This window comes from Pteropus medius, unplaced genomic scaffold (assembly GCF_902729225.1).
Source record: "Pteropus medius unplaced genomic scaffold, Ma_sr-lr_union100, whole genome shotgun sequence".
NCBI lineage: Eukaryota > Metazoa > Chordata > Mammalia > Chiroptera > Pteropodidae > Pteropus > Pteropus medius.
The window spans coordinates 2812364-2837109 of NW_024345601.1; the positions used below are offsets into that span (position 1 = coordinate 2812364).

The 24746-nt window shown below is 37.1% G+C and overlaps 2 protein-coding genes across 14 annotated transcripts in view; one reads left to right on the plus strand and one right to left on the minus strand.

The window, feature by feature from the left end:
- CFAP61 (cilia and flagella associated protein 61) overlaps window positions 1-7583 on the minus strand; it is a 269668-nt gene extending 262085 nt beyond the window's left edge. For 9 of the 11 annotated variants that reach the window (XM_039874360.1, XM_039874364.1, XM_039874361.1 and 6 more), the window contains exon 1: window positions 7431-7583. The gene's annotated coding sequence lies outside the window, so the exon portion shown is untranslated. The remainder of the gene's footprint in view (window positions 1-7430) is intronic. The other 2 variants (XM_039874362.1, XM_039874359.1) reach the window with 2 other exon arrangements.
- CRNKL1 (crooked neck pre-mRNA splicing factor 1) lies at window positions 7520-24366 on the plus strand. 3 transcript variants are annotated; one of them, XM_039874370.1, is made up of 14 exons: window positions 7520-7692; window positions 9346-9498; window positions 10507-10598; window positions 11404-11562; window positions 12009-12175; window positions 14076-14254; window positions 15404-15574; window positions 16663-16854; window positions 17572-17631; window positions 18351-18431; window positions 19181-19420; window positions 20581-20682; window positions 21132-21380; window positions 22314-24366. In XM_039874370.1, exons 1-14 carry the CDS (start codon window positions 7642-7644, stop codon window positions 22479-22481), a joined length of 2064 nt encoding a protein of 687 aa, XP_039730304.1. In that variant the 5' UTR covers window positions 7520-7641; the 3' UTR covers window positions 22482-24366. The 3 variants fall into 3 exon arrangements, with proteins under 3 accessions (XP_039730304.1, XP_039730305.1, XP_039730306.1); XM_039874371.1 differs by having other exon boundaries at window positions 7545-7692; window positions 20620-20682; XM_039874372.1 differs by lacking the exon at window positions 17572-17631 and having other exon boundaries at window positions 7545-7692.
- The last annotated feature ends 380 nt before the right edge of the window (window positions 24367-24746 follow it).

Sequence of the window (24746 nt, forward strand, 5' to 3'; positions counted from 1 at the left end):
ACTGCAGTGAAATGGGGAGCTCAGGCTAGTCTCGCTCCAGTCAGATGTTGCCTTGCAGAAATAAGGCCTCAGAATGGCAGACCTTCACATTTTACAAAGAAAGAAAAGCTTGGCATTTACATATCTCCAAAATTTGAAATACTGGTCAAAATTTTTTTCACACTCTGTAGATGTAAATAAACATTTCTTTAAGTTGGTTTAGCTTCCACTCCTGCTGTGGCAGAGCCACCCATGCACCCTCTATTTGTAGATCAGCTACACGGAAAGCCCAGCTATCAGAAGAACAAGTACAAAATGCCAGTTTATTCATTTACAAAGAGAAAGTCAATAGTGGGGCACTCCAGATATTTTGTAGCCCACAGTTAACAAACAAGTCATGTAGGCTAAATATAAGTCTGACTTCCTCTCCTTAACAAGGTAGAAGAGAACCACTTCTTACACAGGTGAGAACCACAGGTGAGAATCATTGAAGGGTATCTCACCTGAAGGCCCCAAGGCTTACATGGGGCCATGGTTAAGAGTACAGAATGTGGAATCAGAGTACCAGGGATGAGAACAGCTTCTGTCTCTCATTAGCTGTGACCTTGGGTTAATTTCCTAAACACTCTGTTCTTCAGTTTCCTCACTTGTAAATTAGAGATAATTATACATACCTCAAAGAGTTTTATAAATGAGTTATTACGTATAAAATGCTGAAAGCAGTGTCTGACATAGTTAAGTGCTCAGTACATATCAGCAATCATTAAAATTATTACTGAACATGACATTCTCAGGATTCAAAATAGTGAACCTCAAGAAGTCGCTCACCAGCCCTGAAGCTTGAAGGGCCCTCATCCACTATAGAGATGCCAAGTCAAAAAAAAACAGAGATGAGCAATGCTCGGGTGACACCTTCACAGTTTGCCTGGACATTTCTATGTGGTTGATGACCACAGGGCCAACCAATCCCCTTTGTGACAGACATTTTCTTTTCTAGATAAACAAACACTTTAATCAAGTTACAGTCAAGTTTTTATGACCTGCTAGCATTTCCTAAGATGGCTTTACATAGCACAGCTGCAATGAGTTAATTTCATGTTCTAACTCTAATGTCACTCTTTCTCAACATTTTTTTAAAATTATTTTTAATTACACAGCAATGCAATATAATGCATTCTTCATTATACCTTCTCAAAGCATAATACATTCTCATTGCGAAAACACAAAACTTTACAAATAAGGCTGAAATCCTGTTTTTTGTTTTTTGTTTTATTGTGGTAAAATATACATAATGAAATTTCCCATATTAACCATTTTTAAGTGTATAGTTCAGTAGCATTATGTACATTCACATTATTGTGCAACCATCACAACTATCCATATCCAGGACTTTTCATTTGAAATCCTTGGTCTCAATCCAAGTCCCCTCTTTTTTGGGTTTGGCATATGTATAATTTCAGACAAATTTCCTAGTTTAGGAAATCAACGACATACCCTTCAAGTTGGATGGGGACAACAGTCCATTAGGGAGAGAATCATTGAAGGGTATCTCACCTGAAGGCCCTTCTTACTCCAAATCTTGTGGAAGTACTAACAAGCAATAAAACGACTACTGTTTTAAAGGAGGCAATCAGAACCTGGGTGACTACCACCTGAGAAATACTCAACTACGTATTCCACATCCCCTGTGAAATTAGGTGCTTCCTATAAAGATATGGTATTAATAGATACAATAAATTTTCACATTTGTAAATGTCCTTTAGTTTCTTTGGATAGAAAGACTTTAATAATGTCTAGACTCCTGTGAAAGCTAGCCATAAATATTGTCATTTCTGGGTTTGGTTTTAACTTGAAATTAAAATTAGAAAGAGACATTCTACTTGTGAAACATTATATCATAAGCTAATGTTACAACTATATAAAAATTTTGAATAAAATAAAAATATAAAACTATAATTGCTGAGCTTAGAGAAAAAAAAAAAAAACAAGAAGAAAGAGGACAAGCAAGGGGCATCCCCCACCCAGGTGGTGATAACTTGTGTGTAATGGCTCAGAAAGTGATCAGCTCTGATACACATTCTGTGGGCCAGTTTTAACATTTCATGGGTATAGTCTGGCCTCGTTCAAAATGGAGAAGTGAAAGTAAAACCATGCATACAACCTGGACTTTGAAGGGGTGGGCCTCTCAGGGAATGAGAGGACCAGAAAAATTAAACCCACTAGCCCAAGAAGTGACAAGGAAGCCTTCTCTACCCATAGCTCTAGGTAGAAAACAAAACAAAACTTCTTGTGAGAAGTCTGAATTCTAGACCAAAGTGGGTGTAGCATCCCAAACCACAATACCTTTGTACAGGTGTGTTTACACTTAATAGAAATATATAAAGAGAAATAAAAGCCATGAGAAAAAAGTAGTTATGAAAAAAGAACAAACTTAAAAAGGGAAAATATGGTCATTAAAGTTTAAATTAATTAGATGGGTTAAAAAATTAGACAAGATTGAAGAGAATGAACTGAAGACAGTTATAAAGAAACTGTATAGAAAGAAGCACACGAAAATAGGAAAATAGAATGCAATTAGGCATGTGGAGTCCTGGCAAAATGGTGTAGACAGACGCTTCATTCATCTCTCCTGCAACCAAATCAAAGTTGTGACAGAAACACGAAGGAAACAGCAAGCAGAGTCACCTGGGGTCTAGATAACAGAAGCCCTACAACTAGGGTTTAGAGATAGGAGAGGGTAAAAATGCAAGGCTGCCCAGTCCCAAGCGGCTGAATGGTACAGAGGCTCTGGCAGCTGCCACCGGCAACTTAAAGGGGCCTCTTAAAGGGGCTGTGTCCACAAGCAGACTTTTGTGGTGAGAGACTCTCTCTCTCTGAGCACCAGCACCCAGTTGGCACCTCGGGGGGTACCAACAACTTACAGGGGACGCTGAGTTAGAACAAGGGCCGGAAGTGAGGCTTTCTTCTGAACAGAAGTGCTGACAATATCCATTGTTCCTCTGCTGACGATATCCAATGTTGAGCCCTCCCCGCCACCCAGTGTGCATACTCAGTGCCAAAATAATTGAGACATCATCAAATTGGTTAACTAGAGTCGCTCTGCCCAGAGGATTCCCTGAAACTCCGCCTCCCCCAACTTGCTGCCCGACCCAAGCCACAACCAGTTGTACCCTTGGTGAGTCCGGTGTTCCTTGCTGAGCAGCTCCAATACCCACACTGGTGGCAGCTGGCCTTGGTTTCTTGCGTGGCCTCTTGAGGCAACTATAAGCACGGCATCTGTGGACTGCTTGCTGAATCTTAACAGGTGGGGCACAGCCTGGCGCTAAATTTGGCCTGCAGCTGAACCCCTACTACACAAGCCACGCTAATAAGACCGGGAGACTTAGGAACTTTGCTCAGTACATAGAAACAGACCCAGAAAAGCAGCCAAAATGGGTGGACAAAGAAGCAGAAACCATATGAGAGAAGAGAACAGAGATCCATGAATAATGGAGTCAAGCAATATATCAGATGCAGAATTCAAAACACTGGTTATAAAGATGCTCAATGAACTTAGGGGAAGTGTAGATGAATTCAGTGAGAAATGGAAATTACAAAAGGGAAGCAGTCATAAATCAAGAATACATTATCTGAGATGAAGAGTATATTAAATGGAATAAACCATGGATGAAGAGGAGGATCGAACGAACCACCAATACAGAGGATGGGGAAGCCAAAGACACCCAATCAGAATGGCAAGAAAAAAGAAGCCAAGACTATAATAATATTTAAAGAGCCTATGAGACAAAATTGAATGTAAAAGCACATCCGTGTCACAGGGCTACCTGAAGGAGAAGAGGGAGAATAAGAAGTTGAAAAGCTATCTGAAGAAATAATGATGGAAAACTTCTCTAACTTGATGAAGGAAATAGACATACAACCCCAGGAAGCTCAGAGAGTCCCAAGAAAGAGGAACCCAAAGAGGCGCACACCAAGACACATCAGAATTAAAATGCCAAAGTTTAAATACAAAGAGAGAATCTTAAAAGCAGCACAAGAAAAGCAGTTAGTTACCTACAAGGGAGCACCCATACGACTGGCAGCTGATTTCTCAAAAGAAACTTTGCAGGACAGAAGGGCTTGGCAAAAATATTCAACGTGATGAAAACCCAGGATCTACAACCAGAAATACTTTATCCAGCAAAGGACAAATAAAGAGCTTCCCAGACAAAAATAAGCTGAAGGAATTCATCAACACCAAGCCAGTATTATAGGAAATGTTAGAGAGACTTAAGAAGAAAAAACATATGTCAAAAACATGAACAAACAATGGTAATAACTACATTCTTATCAACAAGTACCTCAAATAGAAAAGAATTAAGTGCTCCAACCAAAAGATAAAGTGGCTGCATGGATAAGAAAACAAGATCCCTACATATGCTGCCTACAAGAGACTCACTTCAGATGAAAAGACACACACAGACTAAAAAGAATGGGGTGGAAAAAGATACTGTTTTGATGGACCTAGAGGGTATTGCGCTGAATGAAGCTAGATAGAAAAAGACAAATACTATATGATTTCATGTACATGCGGAATCTAAAGAACAAAATAAACAACGACAAAAACAGAAACTAACTCATGGATACAGAGAATATTTTGAGGGCTACTAGATGGGATGGCAGTTGGGGGGTCTGGTGAAAAAGAGCAAAGGGATTATATACAAATGGATAGTTACAAAATAGACATGGAAATATAAATGTAGCATAAGGAAAATAGTTAATAATGTTGTAATAAAGTGTATCAATATGTATAATATGTATGAGGGAAGAGGGGTACTAGATTTAGTGGGGTAATCCCTTTGTGAGTTATATAGATCTCTAATCACTATGCTGAACAACTGAAACTAATATATTATTATATGCCAACTATAATTGAAATAAAACTCATTGAATTGTACAATGTAAATATGAGCAACTAATTGTCTATTATATTTCAATAACGCTGGGAAAAAAATAAGAAAAAGAGACATGTAAGACAGAATGAAAAAAAATCTGTCTTCTAGGAATTTCAAAAAGTAAGTAAAATGTTGTTTAAAGATAATGGCAAGTGATTTTTTAGAATTGGTGAAAGACATGAATCCTCAGTTCTGAGCAGGAAAATAAAAATAAATATTAAATACATAGCAGTGAAACTACAAAACCCCAAAGACAAAGAGAAAATCTGAAAGCGAGCACATAAAGGACAGACTGCTTACAAAAGAATAATAATTACACTAAAAGTATATTTCCAATGAGCAACAATAGAAGCAATTAGTACAGAGGATGGACTACTTTTTGAGCCACATGTCCTTTGCACAACTATTCAACTCTGCAACTATAACACAGTAACAACCAGAGATAATATGAACATAAATGAGCCTGACCTTATTCCAATAAAAATTTACTTGTGGACACTGAAATTTGACTATACAAAAATAGACAATGGGCTGAATTTGGCCTATGGACTATAGTTTCTCAACCACTAGAATAGCATTTTAAAAATCCAGAAGGAAAAATAACCATTAACCTAGAATTCTACACCTAGCTAAACAATCGTTAAAAAAAGAAGGTGAAGTAAAGACAATTTCATACAAAGACTGAAAGAAATTGCCAATTAAAGAATTTGACTGAAAGAACTAATAAAAAGTGTATATCAGGAAAAGCAAAATTAAAATCAGAAATGAGTAAAATACAAGATGAAGTGTGTTGGGGGTGGGGGGGATATAAACCTGCAGGTATATCTAAATAAGCATCGATGACAAAAAGAAAAGTAATGATGATAAATTTTACTTAAGAAATAAAAGCTGAGCTGAATCACCAGACAATAAACAATTGTGAGGTAGGAAGATAGCTATTAGAAATAAAGCCTTTTGGGTGTCTGTATCTTTGAGAGGAGGCTAAAGACAATTAACTTTAAACTTTGGTAAATCAATTATGCATAGTTAATGGAAATTATTTAAGGGAAAATATTTAAGGGGAAAAATCTTTTTAATAGTTATTTGTTTATTTTCATAAGTGACTCCTTTTTATCATAGTAATATAAAATCTCATTCAATTTATTTAAATTTTAAAAGTGAGATAAAATATTTAAATAATAGGTGTATAGAGCTATGGCAAATATTTTAATAGTTACAAATGATTTCATTTTGAGAAATCAGCATACAATTTTTTTCAAAAACAATATCTGTAGAGATAGACGTGATATTTCTACATACATAGATATTTTTTCCAGACTCCGAAAGAGACTTGCAACAGTAAAACTTCTCTTCACCAACAAACTATCAATTCAAAAAAAGACAAGGAGGAATCTTAAATGCGTATTACTAAGTGAGAGAAGCCAATCTAAAAAGGTTGCTACATACTATGTGATTCCATTGTTATAACATTCTGGAAAAGGCAAAACTCCAGAGACAATTTTTAAAAATCAGTGGTTGCAGGGGACAAAAGGGAGAGGGAAGGATGAATAGGTGCAGCATAGAGGATTTTTAGAGTAGTAAAACTATTTTTTACCACATTCTGATGGTGGACACATGTCACTATATTTGTCAAACCCTACTGAATATACAGTACCAAGAGTGAACCCTAATGTAGATTATGGACTTTGTATGATAATGTGTCAATATAGGTTTATGGAATGTAATTAATGTTCCACTTTGGTGGGATATGTTGATAGTGGACAGGATGCGGGGAGGGGAAGAGAAAAGGGGAAAAGGGAATTCTCTACACCTTTCACTCTATTTTTCTGTGAACCTAAAACTGCTCTAAGAAATAGTCTTTGGTTGCTTTTTTTTTTTTTAATTCTCTTAAACCATTTGCTTGCACATAATTAATTTTTCTGTTTTTGAAGGCAGGTCAAGAATTATATCAGCTAATATTTACGGAGAGCTTTACATAGGTTTTCTCTTTAATCCAGGTGAAACAGATATTTTTATCCTCATCTTATAGTTAAAGACATTGAGTGCAAGAAAATTTATGTAATTAAGGCACATTCATAGAATTTAAACATCTATTTATATGACAAGAAGGCTGGCTGGTTTTATAGTAGTCTACTCATTCATTTTTATTTTTTATTATCTAGCTTAAAAATATCTTCAGTTATTTTTAATTACAAACCTCGGAGTTAATAATTTGGGCATGACTGTCCAGAAACTTTATAAAGAGAGTGGACCTCCAAAACTACAAAGCCTAGAATGCAACACAGTGCGGGGCCGCCTGGGAGCGCAACAGCTCGCCCATTGGCATGCTGGAAATAGTAGTTTTCTGGCCTGCCTCCCTTCCTCAGGCCCCAATCATCCGAATCGGAGCTTGGTTCCACGACTTGACTGATCCACCGGTCCGCACGCAGTCACCTCAATCCCGGAGACTGATCTGGGGATGCACCCCTGACTCCCTGGACCCTCACATCCCTTGAGGGGCAGGGCAGCTCTACCCACCTCACCCACAGCTCCGGACGCCGCGCTCCACACGGGAATCTAAGGAGGACGCGCAGCCAGGTTACCACAGAAACGGCGCTCTTTCGGTCACGGCGCGTGCTGGAGGTCAAAGGTCACGCAAGCCAGTTCCGCTTCCGGTTCCAGGATCCGGTTTGTTGTCAGAAAGTTTTGGGACGTTCACGAACCCTTTTTGAGGTCTTCTGCTGCAGCCATGGCGGCCTCCACCGCGGCCGGGAAGCAAAGAATTCCCAAAGTGGCTAAGGTAGGCGATAGCGAAAAGTCTTGTGGGAAGGAGCCTGGAAGATGGGCTCGCCCCAGTCTCGGTGGTACCCGGGACAGGAAAGCATTGTCCGAGGAGCAGGCCCACCCCGAGCGGGGCCGAGGGGAAGAATGAAGGGACGGGATAATCGGTGGTGGGGTGCAGGCTCTTGTCACCCCGGAGCACAGCCCGCGTCCGCGTTGGCCTTCGTTCTGGGGAGGTGTTTTTGCGGGGGGAAAGTGTGGGGTCCTTCAGCAGAAATAACTGAGACAGGCAGTGCGTTAGGCGTTGCAGAGCTGCACACATAAATGCGGGCGACGGACAGGACACAAATAAGACAAAGGTGTAAAATTACAACTTTGCCAAATGCTACTAAGGCAAAATAGAACGTTCAGTGGAAAATTGGGGCTGTGTGAGGATGTCTCCAGTGTAAACTTTGTTAAGGAAGTGACATTTACGCTGAAACTGGAAGGCCAAATCGGAGTTAGCCCAGCTGAGTGAAAAGAATGAAAGTAGATGACAAGAGTTGTGTAGTGGCATAATTTAAGTTAATTAAACAATAAATTTTATATCGTCTGATAGTCCCATCGGTGGCCGATATTTACTAGTTTTTAATATGTAACAGTCTTTTTCCTAAGCGTTTATGGATCTTCTCCCTCCTTTCTTTTTCTCCAGCCCAGATGACTCTATTGAGCTTGTTTTTTATATGTCCATTTAGATGACTCCAGAGATAATGCATATAAAACACATAACACAGTGTCTGGTACTTAATGTTCATTAGATATGAGCTATCATCATTAGTATCATTATTCCACATGTAACACTAAATAATTAATATTTCTTGTAATTCCATTCCATAAACTTATTGGGCAGCACTGGTCCAGTAGAAATATAATGTGAGCCACATATGTAAATTAAGTTTTCTCATAGCTACGTTAAAAAGTCAAAACGGGATGTTAATTTTAATTATATTTTATTTAATAACCCACTGTTTTTGTCATTCCAACATGTAATCAATATAAAAAACTTAGTTAGGTAATTTATTCTTTTTTTTATACTAAGTCTGCAAAATCCACTGTGTATTTTACACTTACAGCCCATCTCAGTTTATACTCACCACATGTGACTCATGGCCATCGTGTTGGACTTCACACCTCAGGAAGCTTATAGTCTAATGATGGGAACTTACACCTCAGGAAGCTTATAGTCTAATGATGGGAACTTACCAAATATTGTCTTTGACTTGAAATGCCATGAAAAACCAAATGCAGTTATCAACCTGGGGCATTATCTATCTGGGACCTAAGTTGAAGAATTCTGTAAATTGAGGTTGTAAAGCTTGATAAGATACGGTATACATCTTGAAAAAACAGAACCTCTAATGGGAATTTTACGTAGGCAGCCTCAAATTTTTTTATGTTACTAATATAAAAGAGAAAATTTGCTATTTTTGCTACCTTTTCTCTATAGCCTTTTAATAGATATCATGGATAAGATAGAAAACACTTCTTCTATTTAGTTGCACAGAGAAATGGGAGCATGTCATAAAAAGAGGGTATTTTGTAATACATATAAAGTTCACATCCTAAAAGTGTTTCTTTCTTAAACCTTGTGTGAAGAGCATCTCCTAAAAATAGAAATATCTTGTCTTAAAAGGTAAAAAACAAAGCTCCAGCTGAGGTACAGATAACTGCTGAACAGCTCTTAAGAGAAGCTAAAGAAAGAGAACTTGAACTACTTCCACCTCCACCTCAACAGAAGATCACAGATGAAGAAGAGTTAAATGATTACAAACTACGGAAAAGGAAGGTCAGTCAATGCGATGTCTTTCATTATATTGTTAAGAATTTATAGGCCAGAATTTGAAAAGTACCTCATCGGTTAGCGAGACTATAAGATGAAAAGAGATTAATGTTTCTAGCCACATAAACAATGTAACTTCTGGTTATCAGATAACTGCATTTTGCTGAACTTTATGAACTATGTCATGAGTTGTCTGTTTTAGAGTATAAAGAAATTAAGTCCACCAGAGACACAATTTTTGGTGCTGAATCAAAGGTTGGTGGAAGTTTCACAGGCAGAACAACTGACAGCTGAAAGAGGGCTGGTCTTAGTGGGACTGAGGTCTGTGCTTCTGTCTGTACCACCCTCTGTGTTAAGAGTCAAGATAAGGGAAAGAGCCTTGAGAAGATTGGGGATCTGATTTGACCTTCTCACCCAAGAATGTGGGATTATTTTAAACCAGGGATGCCCAACCCCCAGGCCACGGACCTATATAGGTCCGTGGCCTGTTAGGAACCGGGCTACATACCAGGAGGTGAGTGGCGGGCTAGCAAGCAAAGCTTCATCTGTATTTGCAGCCTCTCCCTAGCACTAGCATCACGGCCTCAGCTCCACCTCAGATCATCAGGCATTAGATTCTCATAAGAACACCAGTCCCTGGTGCCAAAAAGGTTTTAAACCACTGTTTTAAACCACTAATCCTGATGTATCTACTTATTAGTTATCTTTAATGAATTATGGATGAAATTCTGAGACATTAACGAAAAGACTTAGTCAAAAACGTTTTCTTGTTAGGAACAAATAGAGTATATTATAGTATCAGTTAGTGATTGTGGGAGATAAGAGAATATCAACAATTGAAACACCTGTGATTGTAACCTTCTGTAGTGGGTTTATTATTTCTCAAGGATTATAGGATGTAATTTTTTAAAATAAGAACAAAATTAGTAACCTTTTTTGTGCAAGGATTAATAGACAAAAGGTGATGTAATTTTTATTTTCTCTTTAATTTTACCCTTTTTTGACTTCTGCCAGACTTTTGAAGATAATATAAGAAAAAACAGGACTGTGATTAGTAACTGGATAAAATATGCACAATGGGAAGAGAGTCTAAAGGAGATTCAAAGGTAAAATTGCTGAGCATGTAATTTTGTACATAAAAATGTAATGAGTTAACAGATACAAAAGAAATAGAAGAAGTTAAAGCACAAGTAAAAGATTGTGTCTCCCGCAGTAATTTTCAAACTTTGTTCCATGGAACCCTAGGGTTCCTTTGAGGGGCTTCAGGAGCACTGTTATAGGCTAGTTCTTGGGAGAGCAGAGGAGGAGACTGCAGGTGGATCTCAACCACCAGCACACACTCTACTGCTAGAGAAGTACAGTTTCAACTGACATTGATATTTTTAAGAATAATTGTTCCTCTGCAAACCAGTGACTAACAAGATTAAAATCACAACTTGGCCATTCCTATTGTCCAGCCTTTCTGTACTTTTCCAGCATACCCCTTGCCCCCATTGTGCTGCATACCTATCACTCCATGAATACATCATGTCTCCTCACTGTGACACTTAGCTGTTTTCTCTGTCTGGAATGACCATCCTTCTCCACCCAACTTAGCCTCTGAGACTTTCCTCAATTCTGGAGTTACCGGTTGCTTAACCTTTTCCATCAGATATTTTTCTTTCCATTTGCTTCCTGTACAGATCTTGACTATAACGTTCATCACATTGCATTATAATTTCATGCATGTCTACCTTCCTCTAAGTCTTTGTAAGGTTCCTGAGAACATCATATTTTTTCACCTTTTTATGTCCAGAACCTGACTCATGGTGGACACTTGATAAAATAGCAGGGTACTACAGATAGTTTGAAATAGTTTCTACATGTGTTACATGTACTGTTCTTGATGCCCTCCAACTCTTGCTTCTTAAGGGCTAGATCCATATATGAACGTGCTTTAGATGTGGACTACCGAAATATTACGCTCTGGCTGAAATATGCAGAAATGGAAATGAAGAATCGCCAGGTCAACCATGCCCGAAATATCTGGGACCGGGCCATAACAACTCTGCCTCGAGTCAACCAGTTCTGGTAAGTTTATGATCTAATGAAATGGCTTTTTGTACAGTAGGAAAGTTCCATATTTAGGTATTTATTTCATTTACATAGTTGTGACCATATATACAAATTTAACTTTGCATATATTATTGTGCAAAAACACTTTTTAATGTCCTATAGTCTATTAAAGTCATAATCAGTGTATAATAGCTGTGTAATCAAAATTTTGATTGCAGTCTTTTATGCATAAGAAACAACTTGTCAAACTAAGCAGTTTTTAAGACAAATATATTTTTTTCTAATGATTCATCCTTTTCAAATTTCTGTTTTAATAAGAAAACGTGTTTGATTTAACCTTCAGGGACGATAAAGTCTTAAACCTTCACATTTAATAAGTTAGAACCAGAAATTACCAAAAAACATTTTTTTCCCTGAGTCATTTTGACCATGACACATATTGTCGGATGATTTTGTTAAAGGTACAAGTACACATACATGGAAGAGATGCTGGGGAACATTGCTGGCGCTCGGCAGGTGTTTGAACGCTGGATGGAATGGCAGCCTGAGGAGCAAGCCTGGCACTCCTATATCAACTTCGAGCTGCGATACAAAGAGGTCGATCGGGCCCGCACCATTTACGAACGATATATCCTTTGGACAAGGTCTGAATGGCACCACTATTGCCTGAGTGCTGCTCGTCCCGTGGCGGTGTAGTTAAGTCAAGACACAGTTATTCCTGTTGGCCTAGAAATCAAGAATGCAAATTTCATTTGCTATATAAGCTACATGTATATTTTCTAAGGACACAGGTTGGGTCAGGAAAAAAGTTTGTGGTCTGCATAATTGTTTGAGTATTTTCCAGTGAAACTTTGCATTTGTACTAATGCTGTGGTTCCTTGTGGAAAATAACACACTAAGTCCCTGGCTGCTATAACCAGTTCTATTTTTTTATGATGTAAGTTGGTCATTAGCAACATTACTGGAATCCATCGCAAGATTTACTATTTTTTAGCCATGTAACCCCAATTAGTCAGTTAATTCCTTTGAGCGTTGGTGTCCTCATCTTTAAAATGAGTAAAGATTCCTACTATGGGCTGGTTATGAAGATTAGATGATAACATGTAAAAGCACTTTTAGCAACTGATAGTCCTCATTATTCATTGTTTTCATGTTTGTGAATTCTGCTTGTTCAAATTTATTGTAACCCTAAAATCAATATTTGTGGCACTTTCACAATCATTTGCAAACAAGTACAGAGTGATGAAAAAGTTGAGTTACCTTAGGCATATGATCCCAGCTAAGGTGATAATCCTTCTTGTCTCTGCTCTCATACAGAGATTATCAGAGGATGGAGGTGGGACGGGGCAGTGCAGTATAGTGCAAGAAGCTCTGGCTCTGGTGCTAATTGAGCAGGTTTGAATTCCTTCTCTGGCTCCACTTAGTGGGCAGCCTCTGGCATGTCACTTAACACTTCTGAACCTTTTTTCTCTTATAAAATAACAAAAATGAAATCTAAGGGTTAGCTTTTTGGATTTAAGGTTATAACCTATATGTAATATTCATATACATACATTTTTCCCCTAGGAGCAGTGATTTGGTATTCACTAAGTAGTCATAGAACATAACTATCACGAATAATGAGAATCCACTTTATTATGCAATTTTAAGATCTTGATTACCTCTTCTCATTTTAATATTGTTACATTAACAAAAGCTTTTATAGCACTTGCTATGTGGCAGGCATTGTTCTAAGCACTTTACAGATATTGTCATTTAATCCTTATGACAACCATGTGATATAGGAACTACTCCATTCTACAAATGAGGAAACTGAGGTATGAGAGATTAAGTAACTTGATCAGGGTTTCTCAAGTAATGATGGAGAAACCAGCAGCAGTTTCAGAGCCAATGCTCTTAACATCGTTGCCATATTTGAATGTATCACTACTTTGGAAATTAATGATTTCCTCAAGGAAGATAGATTAAAAATAGGTTTATCCTATTCAGAAGTAAAGTGGTAATTCAGAACTTTCTCCTTTGGCTCTAGTTAGCAGTTTTCTTCTTTGTAACTTGTTTTTTCATAATCATTAATTCAAATACTAATATTGAGCATATAATATAATAAGTGCCATGTATCGAACATGTTCTTTTGGCCAGAAACTACTAAGAGCTTTACGTAACATTTTCTCATGTAAAGGCATTAATCATCCAGTGAGGTCAGTATTATTTTTCTCTGTTTACAGATGATAAAACTTGTCTAAACAAGTTAAATGACTTGTCCAGATCACATGGCTAATAACCAAGGTTCAGCTTTTTTATGGCTCCAGACTCCTATTTGTACCACTACTAAAATATTGAATAAGCACTGGAAGAAGACAGAGATGAACAAGACCCAGCTCCCTCACAGAGATGACAGTTTAGTGGTTTTCTGCCTTGTACATGATTTATCAACCCCATCATCATAGCTTGCATTTTGGGGTTTTGGAGTTTTTGTTTTTTGTTTAAGCCACATTGTCTTGCCTGGTATTTCTTTAATTCCCCTGCACTTGTACTTGTGCACCCTGATGTTAAGAATTGGATCAAGTATGCCCGCTTTGAAGAAAAACATGGTTATTTTGCCCACGCACGGAAAGTGTATGAGAGAGCTGTGGAATTCTTTGGAGACGAACATATGGATGAACACCTTTATGTTGCCTTTGCCAAATTTGAAGAAAATCAGAAAGAAGTAAGTAAACGTAATTACATTGCAGAACAGCTTAGAAAAGATTACTTCTTGTGCACATCAAGTTCATTTCCATTCTCTTACTTATCGTTGGAGAAAATGATTTCAAAATACAAAACTTGATTCTCAAAGAAAACAGCATATATTTGTGGCTAAGCTGAAGGTTGGGAGCTGAGTGATTATAGATTGTATTATAACTGTCTTAATTTTGTTGTGCTTTGCTTGAAAATTAAGCCTTTAAATCTGGACTGAGAATCTTGTCTATAAACTGAGAGTTAGTCTCTTGGTATCTTCATTAAAGGGCTTTACAGGTGATAAACCTCGAAACAAAAAGCCTGAAGCCCTCACAACCAAAAATAGAATTTGAAATGAAAACAGATTTTCCCACCAATAAGTCATTTCTACTATAGTATACATGGAAAATAATCCTTTAAAGTAGTTTAAATAATGCACAATTGAGAGAGGCAGACTGAGGTCTGAATGCAGGGTCTTGTACAAGTCACAGTACGGAATTCAGATTCTATTTTAAGGGCAGTGGGAAGTATTGAAGGGTTTTAGCAAGAAAGTGGTAGAATATAATTTATATTGTCAGTAGAACCTCTAGCTAATTTATGGAGAGTGTATTGAGGGGAGGATGGCAAAAGTAGAAGAGAGGAGACTTTTGAAATGGTCTAGGGAAGAAATGGAAATAGGTTGACGGAATTGGGGAGATGTGAAGGCTACGTTAAAAGGCTAGAAATGGCAGTGCTTGAAAAACCAGTGAACTTGGGGAATGAGGAAAGGAAAAGAGTCAAGGGCTCCTGGGGATTTTAGCTTGAGCCAGTGTGTGACAGTAGGTATTAGTTATCAAGATTGGGAAGACTTGAGAAAGTCTCGGGTTTGTGGAGAAAAACAGGAGTTCCATTTTGGTCTGAGATACACAGACGATATTAAATTGGTCGTGTTAAGTAGACAGTATTTAATGTTGAGCTCAAAGCAGAATGTCAGTCGATCCTGACTGAAATACTTCAACAAAGAGAAGAAGAAACTCATTTTGGACATTTTGAGGCCTCAAAATCTAACAAGTAATGTTTTATGTCTTAATTACTTTGCTAGTAATGACTAGAATGAGAATGTGGTGTTAAGGCAGATAATCATCCTGTCTGCTTTTAGTTTGAAAGGGTACGAGTGATCTACAAGTATGCCCTGGATAGAATTTCAAAACAAGAGGCCCAAGAGCTCTTTAAAAATTATACCATCTTTGAAAAGAAGTTTGGTGATAGGCGAGGTATTGAAGACATCATCGTGAGCAAACGGAGATTCCAGTATGAAGAAGAAGTGAAGGTGAGTGCTGGTGTAGATGCTTAACTCTGCCAGCTAATACTGGCTACAATAAAATCAGCAAGTTAGGGCTACCGATGATTACGCTCTTGATGATATGTCTGCAATAATGGGAGCTGTTCCAGATGGGTTGGAATAAATGAGGCTGATAGAAAAGGCAAACAAACAACGCTCGGATTTTTTCTGCCACTCACATGTCAAAAGTTACTTTTACTGGTGGTTGTGTGCTATAGAATTTGATCAAAATAAATCTAGAGTCCATATGAGCTTATTTTTGAAAATTAGAAGAGTCTGAACCAAAAAAACAGTTTCTGTACATTACTTTTTAGCTTAACTGCTTGAATTAAAGATGTAGATATAGTTCTATTCTCATTTGTTTATCTATGTAGTATACTATTTTGTGAATTCAAAGATAGTAGCATTTTCAAGGTATTTCTAAACAATGGACTAAGTCTGTTATAAAATTATGTCAGCAAGGTATGTTCAAGATAAATTACTATTAATTAACAAGTCAGGTTTCACAATTGTGAGTATGGTATAATTCTATTGTAATTTTAAATCTAGATGTGATGGTATGTAGTCAAATCATTGTGTACCGTTCTTTATAGCATGGTGAAATCTCAGCTCATCTCGTTCTGTCCCACCTGGGACATGAGTAATCCATTTGTCCAGCATCTTAGTAGCCATCTTGGTTATTGGATCGACTATCCCAGTATCACAGTGCTTGTGTTCAAGCAACCCTTATTTTGCTTAATAATTGCTCCAGAGCACAGAGTAGGTTAAATTTTATCAAAGGTATGTTTGTATAAGAAAGAATATAGTATGTATAGGGCTGAGTACTATCCACGATTTCAGGCATCCACTAAGGGTCTTGGAACATATCCTGCAGATAAGGGGATACCACTGTATTCGTAATTCTATTTTATTCATAAAACCTCAGGAATGGTATTTTTAAAATGAGATAATGTGAAATCTAGAAAAAAAGTTGCTAAAATATAGAAAGTAAGCCTGGTGCCTTCTTTTAGCTCACATAGTCCAGCAAGTGTAGCTGTCCATTTCGTTTTAATTTATTAAATTTATTGTCATTCTAGGCTAATCCACACAATTATGATGCATGGTTTGATTACTTGCGCTTGGTGGAAAGTGATGCAGAAGCAGAAACTGTACGAGAAGTCTATGAAAGAGCTATTGCCAATGTCCCACCCATTCAAGAGAAGAGGCATTGGAAGCGCTACATCTATCTTTGGGTCAACTATGCACTCTATGAAGAACTGGAGGCAAAGGTAAAAAAATGTAATTATGTGTCCACTATTAATGGTTTCCTCACCCTGTGCTTAAAGCTCACTGTGCTGTCCTGGGTAGTAGCCGACATTTACAATCCTTGAAATTTACTTTTAGATTCTTATAAGGCTCTATTCAGCCATATAGCTATATATTCTCTCTGTAACATTTTAAATTCTGTACCTGTTGTATACCAGGTGAGGTGTTTTTTGTTTGTAGTATTTTGTTTTTTAAACCTGGAGACACAAGATAATCATTTGGAACTTGAAAGAAAACGATGAACCACTCCTTAGTTTAAATATACATAGTTTCCTGGGTTTCTCATAAATAGGGATCACGAATAGATTAGTAAAGCTCAAGTGGGATTTTCAGAAATTGGTCATGTGTAAGTTAACAGAAAAAAATTAACTTTCTGCTGTTGAACTGAGACCGTAAAACATCTTTGTTTCTTTCTGCTGTCAGGCAAAAAGCTTTTCTACAGAGAAGCTCTCAGAGTTTGATGACTATATTGTTGGTGATTCTTAAACCAAAGTTTGATGGCCAAAGGTAGTTTACACTTTTGATCATAAATAGAATCAGGGTTTTAAAATAGCAACTTGTGAAAACATACTCAGTGTTGGTGTACATTTTTTTACTAGTATTAGTAAAATTAATAACTAGTAAAATTAGTATTAGCAACAGACTTTAATATTTTATGAAAATTTCTTATCCTAATACAGGATCCTGAGAGGACAAGACAGGTATATCAAGCCTCTTTGGAACTAATTCCTCATAAAAAGGTACATTTGCTCTAAGTGTTCTGCTACAAACATCAAAATCTTGCTTCTGTTACTTGTAAAATAATTCAGTGAAATAATATTTATTGATTGACTATATCCCTGTACTAGGCACCATGGAAAACAAATAAGAACAAGATAGGCTCTTTACCTCTGAAAATAGCTTACAGTCTAGTTGAGAGGATAGCCTGTGACAAATGAATAATACAGATAATAACATAGAAATTCAGAGGATAGGTAATTGGAATACACTGAGTGAAAAGCTATTCCACTGTGAGGAAGACACACATCCAGGGAGTACACAGCACGTGCAGGAAACAATGAATAGGTGTTTGTTGGTAGCTGAGTGGATGTATGCTTGCATGGGTGAACATGAATGTGCTCTGGAAGTGGCTGAGACATTATCTGTCATATTTCCCAACACATGAAACTAAGAAAGATGTTGACCCAGCTACCTTCCAGAATAGAGGTAGCATGTTCTGCCAGCTCACAAGCATATCCACAAAAAGCAGATTCTATGTAAAGGCTGCTGGGCCATGCAGTACTACACAGTATCTAGGTTACTGTTTTGGGGTAACTTTTGTAAATAAATATCATCTTTGCTTATAAATAAGAAAATACATTTGTCTTAACTGAAGTTTTAGGGAAATCTAATTTAACTTAATTCAATTTAATTTAAATGAGTCTCTTAAGCTAGATGTTGTTGTGCTTTTGTTTTCTAGTTCACATTTGCCAAAATGTGGTTACTATATGCACAATTTGAAATAAGACAGAAAAATTTACCATTTGCCAGAAGAGCTTTGGTAAGTAAAGAAAGATCAATATGCATCATTAAATTCTATGAGAAGGAAATTAAAGTCTTAGTGCTTAGAAGTTATATAATTCCTACTAAGAAAGCAACAGATGTATTATGCCTTTAAAATCTGAGACATGTTGTTAGAAAACACATGGCCTTTAAAAAAAGATTAGATGATAATGCTTAAATTATTCTATTTCAACATTGGAAACCTTATAGCTAGCTACCAGTTACCAGATCTTTTCTCAGACTAGAAAGATCTGATCTTTAGTCTGATCCTGTGCAAAAAATTTTTGGTGTATTAAATGCACCTCTGTCTTAACAGATCCTATTAACAGTTAATAGGATCAAATACTGTGTTTAAATGCAGTTTAAATGCAGTCCTTTGGATAAACTACTCTCACTCTGGCTGTGGGCAGCAAAGCAGGGTTCATTCTTTGATTATCTTTTAATTTATAGTAGATTTTATATATCCAACATCTATATTCCTTAGGAGACCCTGAGAAACTAAGTAAAATCCAAAATAGTTGTCCAAACAATTCTGGAACACTGTGTCTTGCTGAACAGGCACCAATGGGCACAGGCCCTCTTGACAGCTGACTGAATTAGACGGTTTCCTTTGGCCTTTTGTCAAGAACCATGTTGACTCTCTAAGTCTTTTGTTCAGCAGAGAACAGCTTCCAGGAAGGTCAACGATGTCTGTGCACAAGTTAAACTCACTAAGGTATCACAGCAGCTGGACATTTTCTTTTTCAGGGAACTTCCATAGGCAAATGTCCAAAAAACAAGTTATTTAAAGGTTACATAGAATTGGAGTTACAGCTTCGAGAATTTGACAGATGCCGGAAGCTTTATGAAAAGTTCCTGGAATTTGGACCTGAAAATTGTACCTCTTGGATTAAATTTGCAGAATTAGAGACAATCCTTGGTGATATTGAGAGAGCACGGGCAATCTACGAGTTAGCCATCAGCCAGCCACGCTTAGACATGCCAGAGGTGAGGCTCTTGAGTTGAATATAATTTTGTTTTAGACACTTCTCTAATATTACTTTAGATGACCACCTAAATATGTGTGCATTTTATACCATAAAGAATATCTAACAAATTTCCAGTTTTTTCCACTCAGATTAAGGTTTTTCTGTTTTAGAGATAGAAAAGAAGGGGAAGCAGTCCTCTAGTTGGATACCAGAGCACAGCAAAGCCTCATGACACCAGGCTGAATTGGGACATAGTGGGTGGCTTACTGGCTCTCTTCCTCGCTTTCTCAAACAGGAGGCTAAAGGGGATGAGATAATCAAGAAAATAGGCAGTAGGCAACCCCATCTGGAGAATAAGGGAAGTGGAGGTTGAGATTGCACATCCCTGCATTCTGCTGGCGGTTTTGTCTGGATTGAACTAGCAAAAAAGGCTCTAAGTAAACCAGGATGTTCCTGGAATTGCTACTCTCACTGGCCTCCATCAAGACTTAAAATCATCCCTTCAGTATTTGAGCCAGAACGTGGTGCCAAACCACATCTTGGACTAGTTTGAATCTCACAGGACCCACTGAACACATTCAACCATTCTGTTTATCTTGCACTAATATGACCCTGTATTTAAGGGCTCACTGATTGCATTAGGGCAGGGCTTTTTGTATTACTAGTTCCATCAGTTGGCCTCAGCTCCTCTACAGAGTGCCAGCTCCCAGGAGTCCAGGCCATATCTTGGTCATCCTTGTGCTCTGACAGGCTGTATCTAGCAGGTAAGCAGCTGTCACTGAATGTTTGAACTCAAACGTATCAAGAATTTACAGTGGAGGTAAAAGCAGTATATACTGGCTAATCTAGGCCTGTTTTCTCCCACAGGTTCAGTGGTATGTGGCATGGTCATGATTGCCTGGGAGACTTGGCAAGTTTCTCAGCTCTTCATGATAAGTCCAGCATTTGAAAAACTCCAAAATTGAATCCAAGGCCTTTTTGCTTATATTATAGAATTTTAACCAAGTTTTGGCCAGCTTGTATATGCTAGTGTTATTTATCACATGCCATCTGTTCTTTAATTCTTCATAAAAGGCCTAGGTTCCTATATGTCCTAGGTTAGAATGGTAGTTAAGCTGTGCTTTGGGTAGGGGCATGTTACTTTTTAAATGTCAAAGCTGACCTATTAAGTTTTCTTAGGTGCTTTGGAAATCATATATTGATTTTGAAATTGAGCAGGAAGAAACTGAAAGAACACGAAATCTTTACCGACGATTGCTTCAACGGACACAACATGTCAAGGTATCCTGTGCTTTATAGATTATCTTTGATTTTGCTTGCATCAGCAATCCTTAAGAAATACTGTATTTCTGTATTTTAAGTGTTTTTTAAAAATATATATTTATTTTAAATGATTCCCTGGCTTTTAAAGAGAACTTATGAGTCTCAGAGGACTTTGGAATATTAAGCTTATACCAGATCAGTATGTGTACTGTTTGTAAATAACCAGTTATATCACAGAGTTGAATAAAACGTTAAGCTCTTCTTGTGACTTTAAGACTATTTTAGACACCTAATTGGATATAGAAGCAGACTATTTCAACATTAATAAATTGAAGTATATAGTCAATATTCTTTGGAATATAGAAATGAGAGCATTACTATATTCAGATGTTATTAACAAGAAAGTGTTATCATTACATTATTATCTTCCAGTGACATGGTTAATTTGGTTCTATAATTTTTTTAAGGTATGGATTAGTTTTGCTCAGTTTGAGTTGTCTTCAGGGAAAGAAGGAAGTTTGGCTAAATGCAGACAGATTTATGAAGAGGCTAACAAAACCATGCGAAACTGTGAAGAAAAGGAAGAAAGACTTATGCTGCTGGAATCTTGGCGAAGCTTTGAAGATGAATTTGGAACTGCATCAGATAAGGAGAGAGTAGACAAACTCATGCCAGAGAAAGTCAAAAAGAGAAGAAAGGTTCAGACTGATGATGGGGTAAGAACTGATCCCTGTAGCATGTCAAATGAGCAGAAATGCATCAGATTTTGAATTTTACACTTGTAAGTGGCATATATACAATCTGAGAATGAGAGCAGATAGCCTGGTGTAAGAGATAGTTGCAGTTTGGCTATTGTGGAAACATAATAAAGAGTGTATTGTCTACCCAGGGTAGAGAATGAGAGAGGGTTGGCAGAGACTTCTCGGTCGATTCTGTGAACTATATGAAGTGTGGTATTTTCGAAGCAGCATGCAGGAAGTCAGGATGGAGGGAAATGAAGATCAGCATTTAGATAGGAGCAAATCCAGAGGTGGCTTTGTAGGCTGTAAGGCTCTTATGTACAAAATGGCATGACCCAGTCATTGGCATCTCCTGCAGGAGGACTTGAGAGGCTTAGATTGGAGGAGGAACTGTCAAGACACTTGTCAGCAAAGCAAGTGGTGGTGGAAGCTGGAACTAGAGTGATCTTTAGGAAGTGAAATCAGTGACCCACTGGAGGTGGGGATGTTAGGGCAGGGATTCAGAATAATTATGCACAGACATGTGGCTTTCACTACTGGGTAAATATTAACTAAATCTTTAAAATGTTTAAATCTTAAACAGACTGCAGGATGGAGTTGGAGACACAGAATATCTTCTTGGTTGACTGTAGAGAAGCTGTGCTTAGATTTTTAGAATTTTTCCCACCAGATTTTTAGCTCTCACTGAGCTACACTTGCATCAATGCCAATCCAACAGCTACTTATTTTCTCCCACCCAGTGTTCAAGGCCCAGCCCTTGTTCTTTCTGTACTAAACTTTGATGTTGTTTTGTAAAGTACACTGAATCCAAACTCTGGGTTTCCCAATGAAAATTCTCCACTTTAAAGTAACTAAAGTGTATTTCAGCCACATGTTAGCTTATCTTTTAACCGTTTTACTTTTCTGTAGTCTGATGCAGGCTGGGAAGAATACTATGACTACATCTTTCCGGAAGATGCTGCCAACCAACCCAATCTCAAGCTCCTGGCCATGGCCAAACTTTGGAAGAAACAGCAACAGGAAAAGGAGGTTGCCGAACAAGACCCAGATAAGGACGTTGATGAGAATGAATCTTGATTTTCTTATTCATATTGATATTATTTTTATAAATTAATAGTTTGTAACTCTTGTGACTCCTGTAAGTTTTTGTATATTTCACCAGTGATGAATTGATTGGAATCTTTGGCAGCTACTTTTAAAATTCTTTATAAAATGTTCTTGGGCTGGTTGAAGGCAGAGGGATTGCAAGTAATTTTAACTGCCAGATTTGAGTCTAAACATTTTTTTGTCCACATAATGCATTAGGAAATCTAATTAAGGTAATATTTAGCATCTATTTTAGATGGAACTGCAGGCTTTTAAAGGAATCTTTCTAGATGTTTTCAAATTACATTCTACAGTAACTTTTAAGATAGTTTTCTCATGCATTTCTTCTTCATAAAGATATTTTATGCATTCATCTGAATCCTGCAACTTTTTCATGTCTTCAGAGTCACACTGACTTGAGTTCTGTTCCCAGCTCTGCCACTTAGTGATATGTAACTTAACCTTTATTTTCAGTTTCTTCACTCATAAAATGGGCTAATGCTTTGCCAACTCATTTCAAACATTAAATTAAAAAAGACTATACCTGATGCATAGTAAGTGCTCAATAAAATAGTCACTTTGTTAAATATGTTCATTCCTAACAGAATTGAATGTGTTTGGGTTAATTTAACTTCTGAAGTCCTTGCTTTCTGAATAGTGGCCTTTATACCAAGTGTTTTCCAAAACATTGGTTGGAAAATAATTTATAGTTGCTGTTACTTCTGAATAAGGTCTTTTTTACCAAGAAAATTTTAGTCAAATTTCATTTTTGTCCTAATCAGTTTCCCAGACTGGTTGACCTCTGTACTGGCTTACTATGTGCTGTGAGAAACAATGTCCCATACTGAAATAAATTTAGGAAACTCTAGATTAAGGGTTAAGCCTGGTTAGTCAAATCTCTTTATAGGCTTCTCAGAGCTTTTGATATGCTACTATATATATGAATTACCAGTAACAGTGTTGGCATGTTTCCCAAACTTGACCTGGGAGTCATTTCTACCCAGAGTACCAATAAATATCTCCCAGTGTGCTACAGTAGAAAATGTCTACTTGTGACATCTGACACATTAAGCTTACCCTTGCTTAAGGTGCAATACACCAAAGGTAACTTTATGCTTAGTAGTGAAGCTTAAATAGTACAAGTAACATTTGCTGATACACTGCTCACATTCTCAAAACAAAAAATACTTAACTGATCTGAGAGATTGTTTCCTTTAACCTGGCCTGTATTTCTTAAGCATATCTTTTCTTGCTCTGTTCACTGCCCAAACTATTGGACTAGAGCTCTGTATCTACAAGACTGTTTTTCACCTATGAGGACAATTAGCAAATTTATGATCTGCAAATTTAGTTGGGTAAATTTACTACTAAATTTGTAAATGTATTATTCACCCAAGGGGTATAAAATTTAGTCAATATGTTACTAAATTGTATCTTGAAAATAAGATAGTTTTTGAGGACAGAATAAAATAGGACTGTTAAGATAAAATGCAAACCTGTTTTCAGCCTCCCTGGTTTAGTCATTGGACCAGTTTGAGCTGCAGAGGTATCAGGTTCTGACGATTGAGTACTTGAGGTCTGGCTAGTGAGGAGGAACATTTGAGATTTTAGTATCTTTTGGAAAAGTGTGCAGAATCAAGAGGTGAGATGAAAATATGTCAAAATGCTAGCATCAGTGACTAATCATAGAGTCTTGCAAAAATTCTGTTGCATGTATGCATAAGAAAAAAAATCAGTGATCATGTTTTCATTGTAATCTAACACTTTCTGGAAAGTGCCAGTATGAAATGCATGAAGGAAAACATTACTCTCTTTTGGAAGAAGATAAATTCCACCAAAATGAGTCCTTTCTAAAGTAAAAGCTTTTTAATAATCATTTTTGTGGGTTTTTGTTTAGCTGCTTTTATTCAGCTGAATATTTTCAAATATTACAGGTGGTGAAAACTACATATGAAAATACATGGTTGGCCTATGATCTAATTACATGGCTTTTCTTTAGGAACTAGGTTCTTTTTTCCCTTTAAATAGACCTCAACATCTTTTTATATTCTGAAAGTCAGGATTTAAGCAAAGTGTTGTAACATAAGACAGGATCCAGGACTATCAGTATGAAAACAAGTAACTGGGAAGAATTTACTACACAATAAGAAGGAAGCTTAAGTATGCTGGCCAAAGGATTGTTTCAAGTATGCATTTTTAAAATGTTTTATATATAAGTCAGAAACTTAACAACATATCCTAAATGCTTTCTCAATC

Coding starts and splice junctions, on each gene's coding strand:
- CRNKL1 (XM_039874370.1), top strand. CDS start 7,642: ATGGCGGCCTCCACCGCGGCCGGGAAGCAAAGAATTCCCAAAGTGGCT. Junction 10,599..11,403: donor AGTCTAAAGGAGATTCAAAG/GTAAAATTGCTG, acceptor TTGCTTCTTAAG/GGCTAGATCCATATATGAAC. Junction 15,575..16,662: donor AGTATGAAGAAGAAGTGAAG/GTGAGTGCTGGT, acceptor TTGTCATTCTAG/GCTAATCCACACAATTATGA.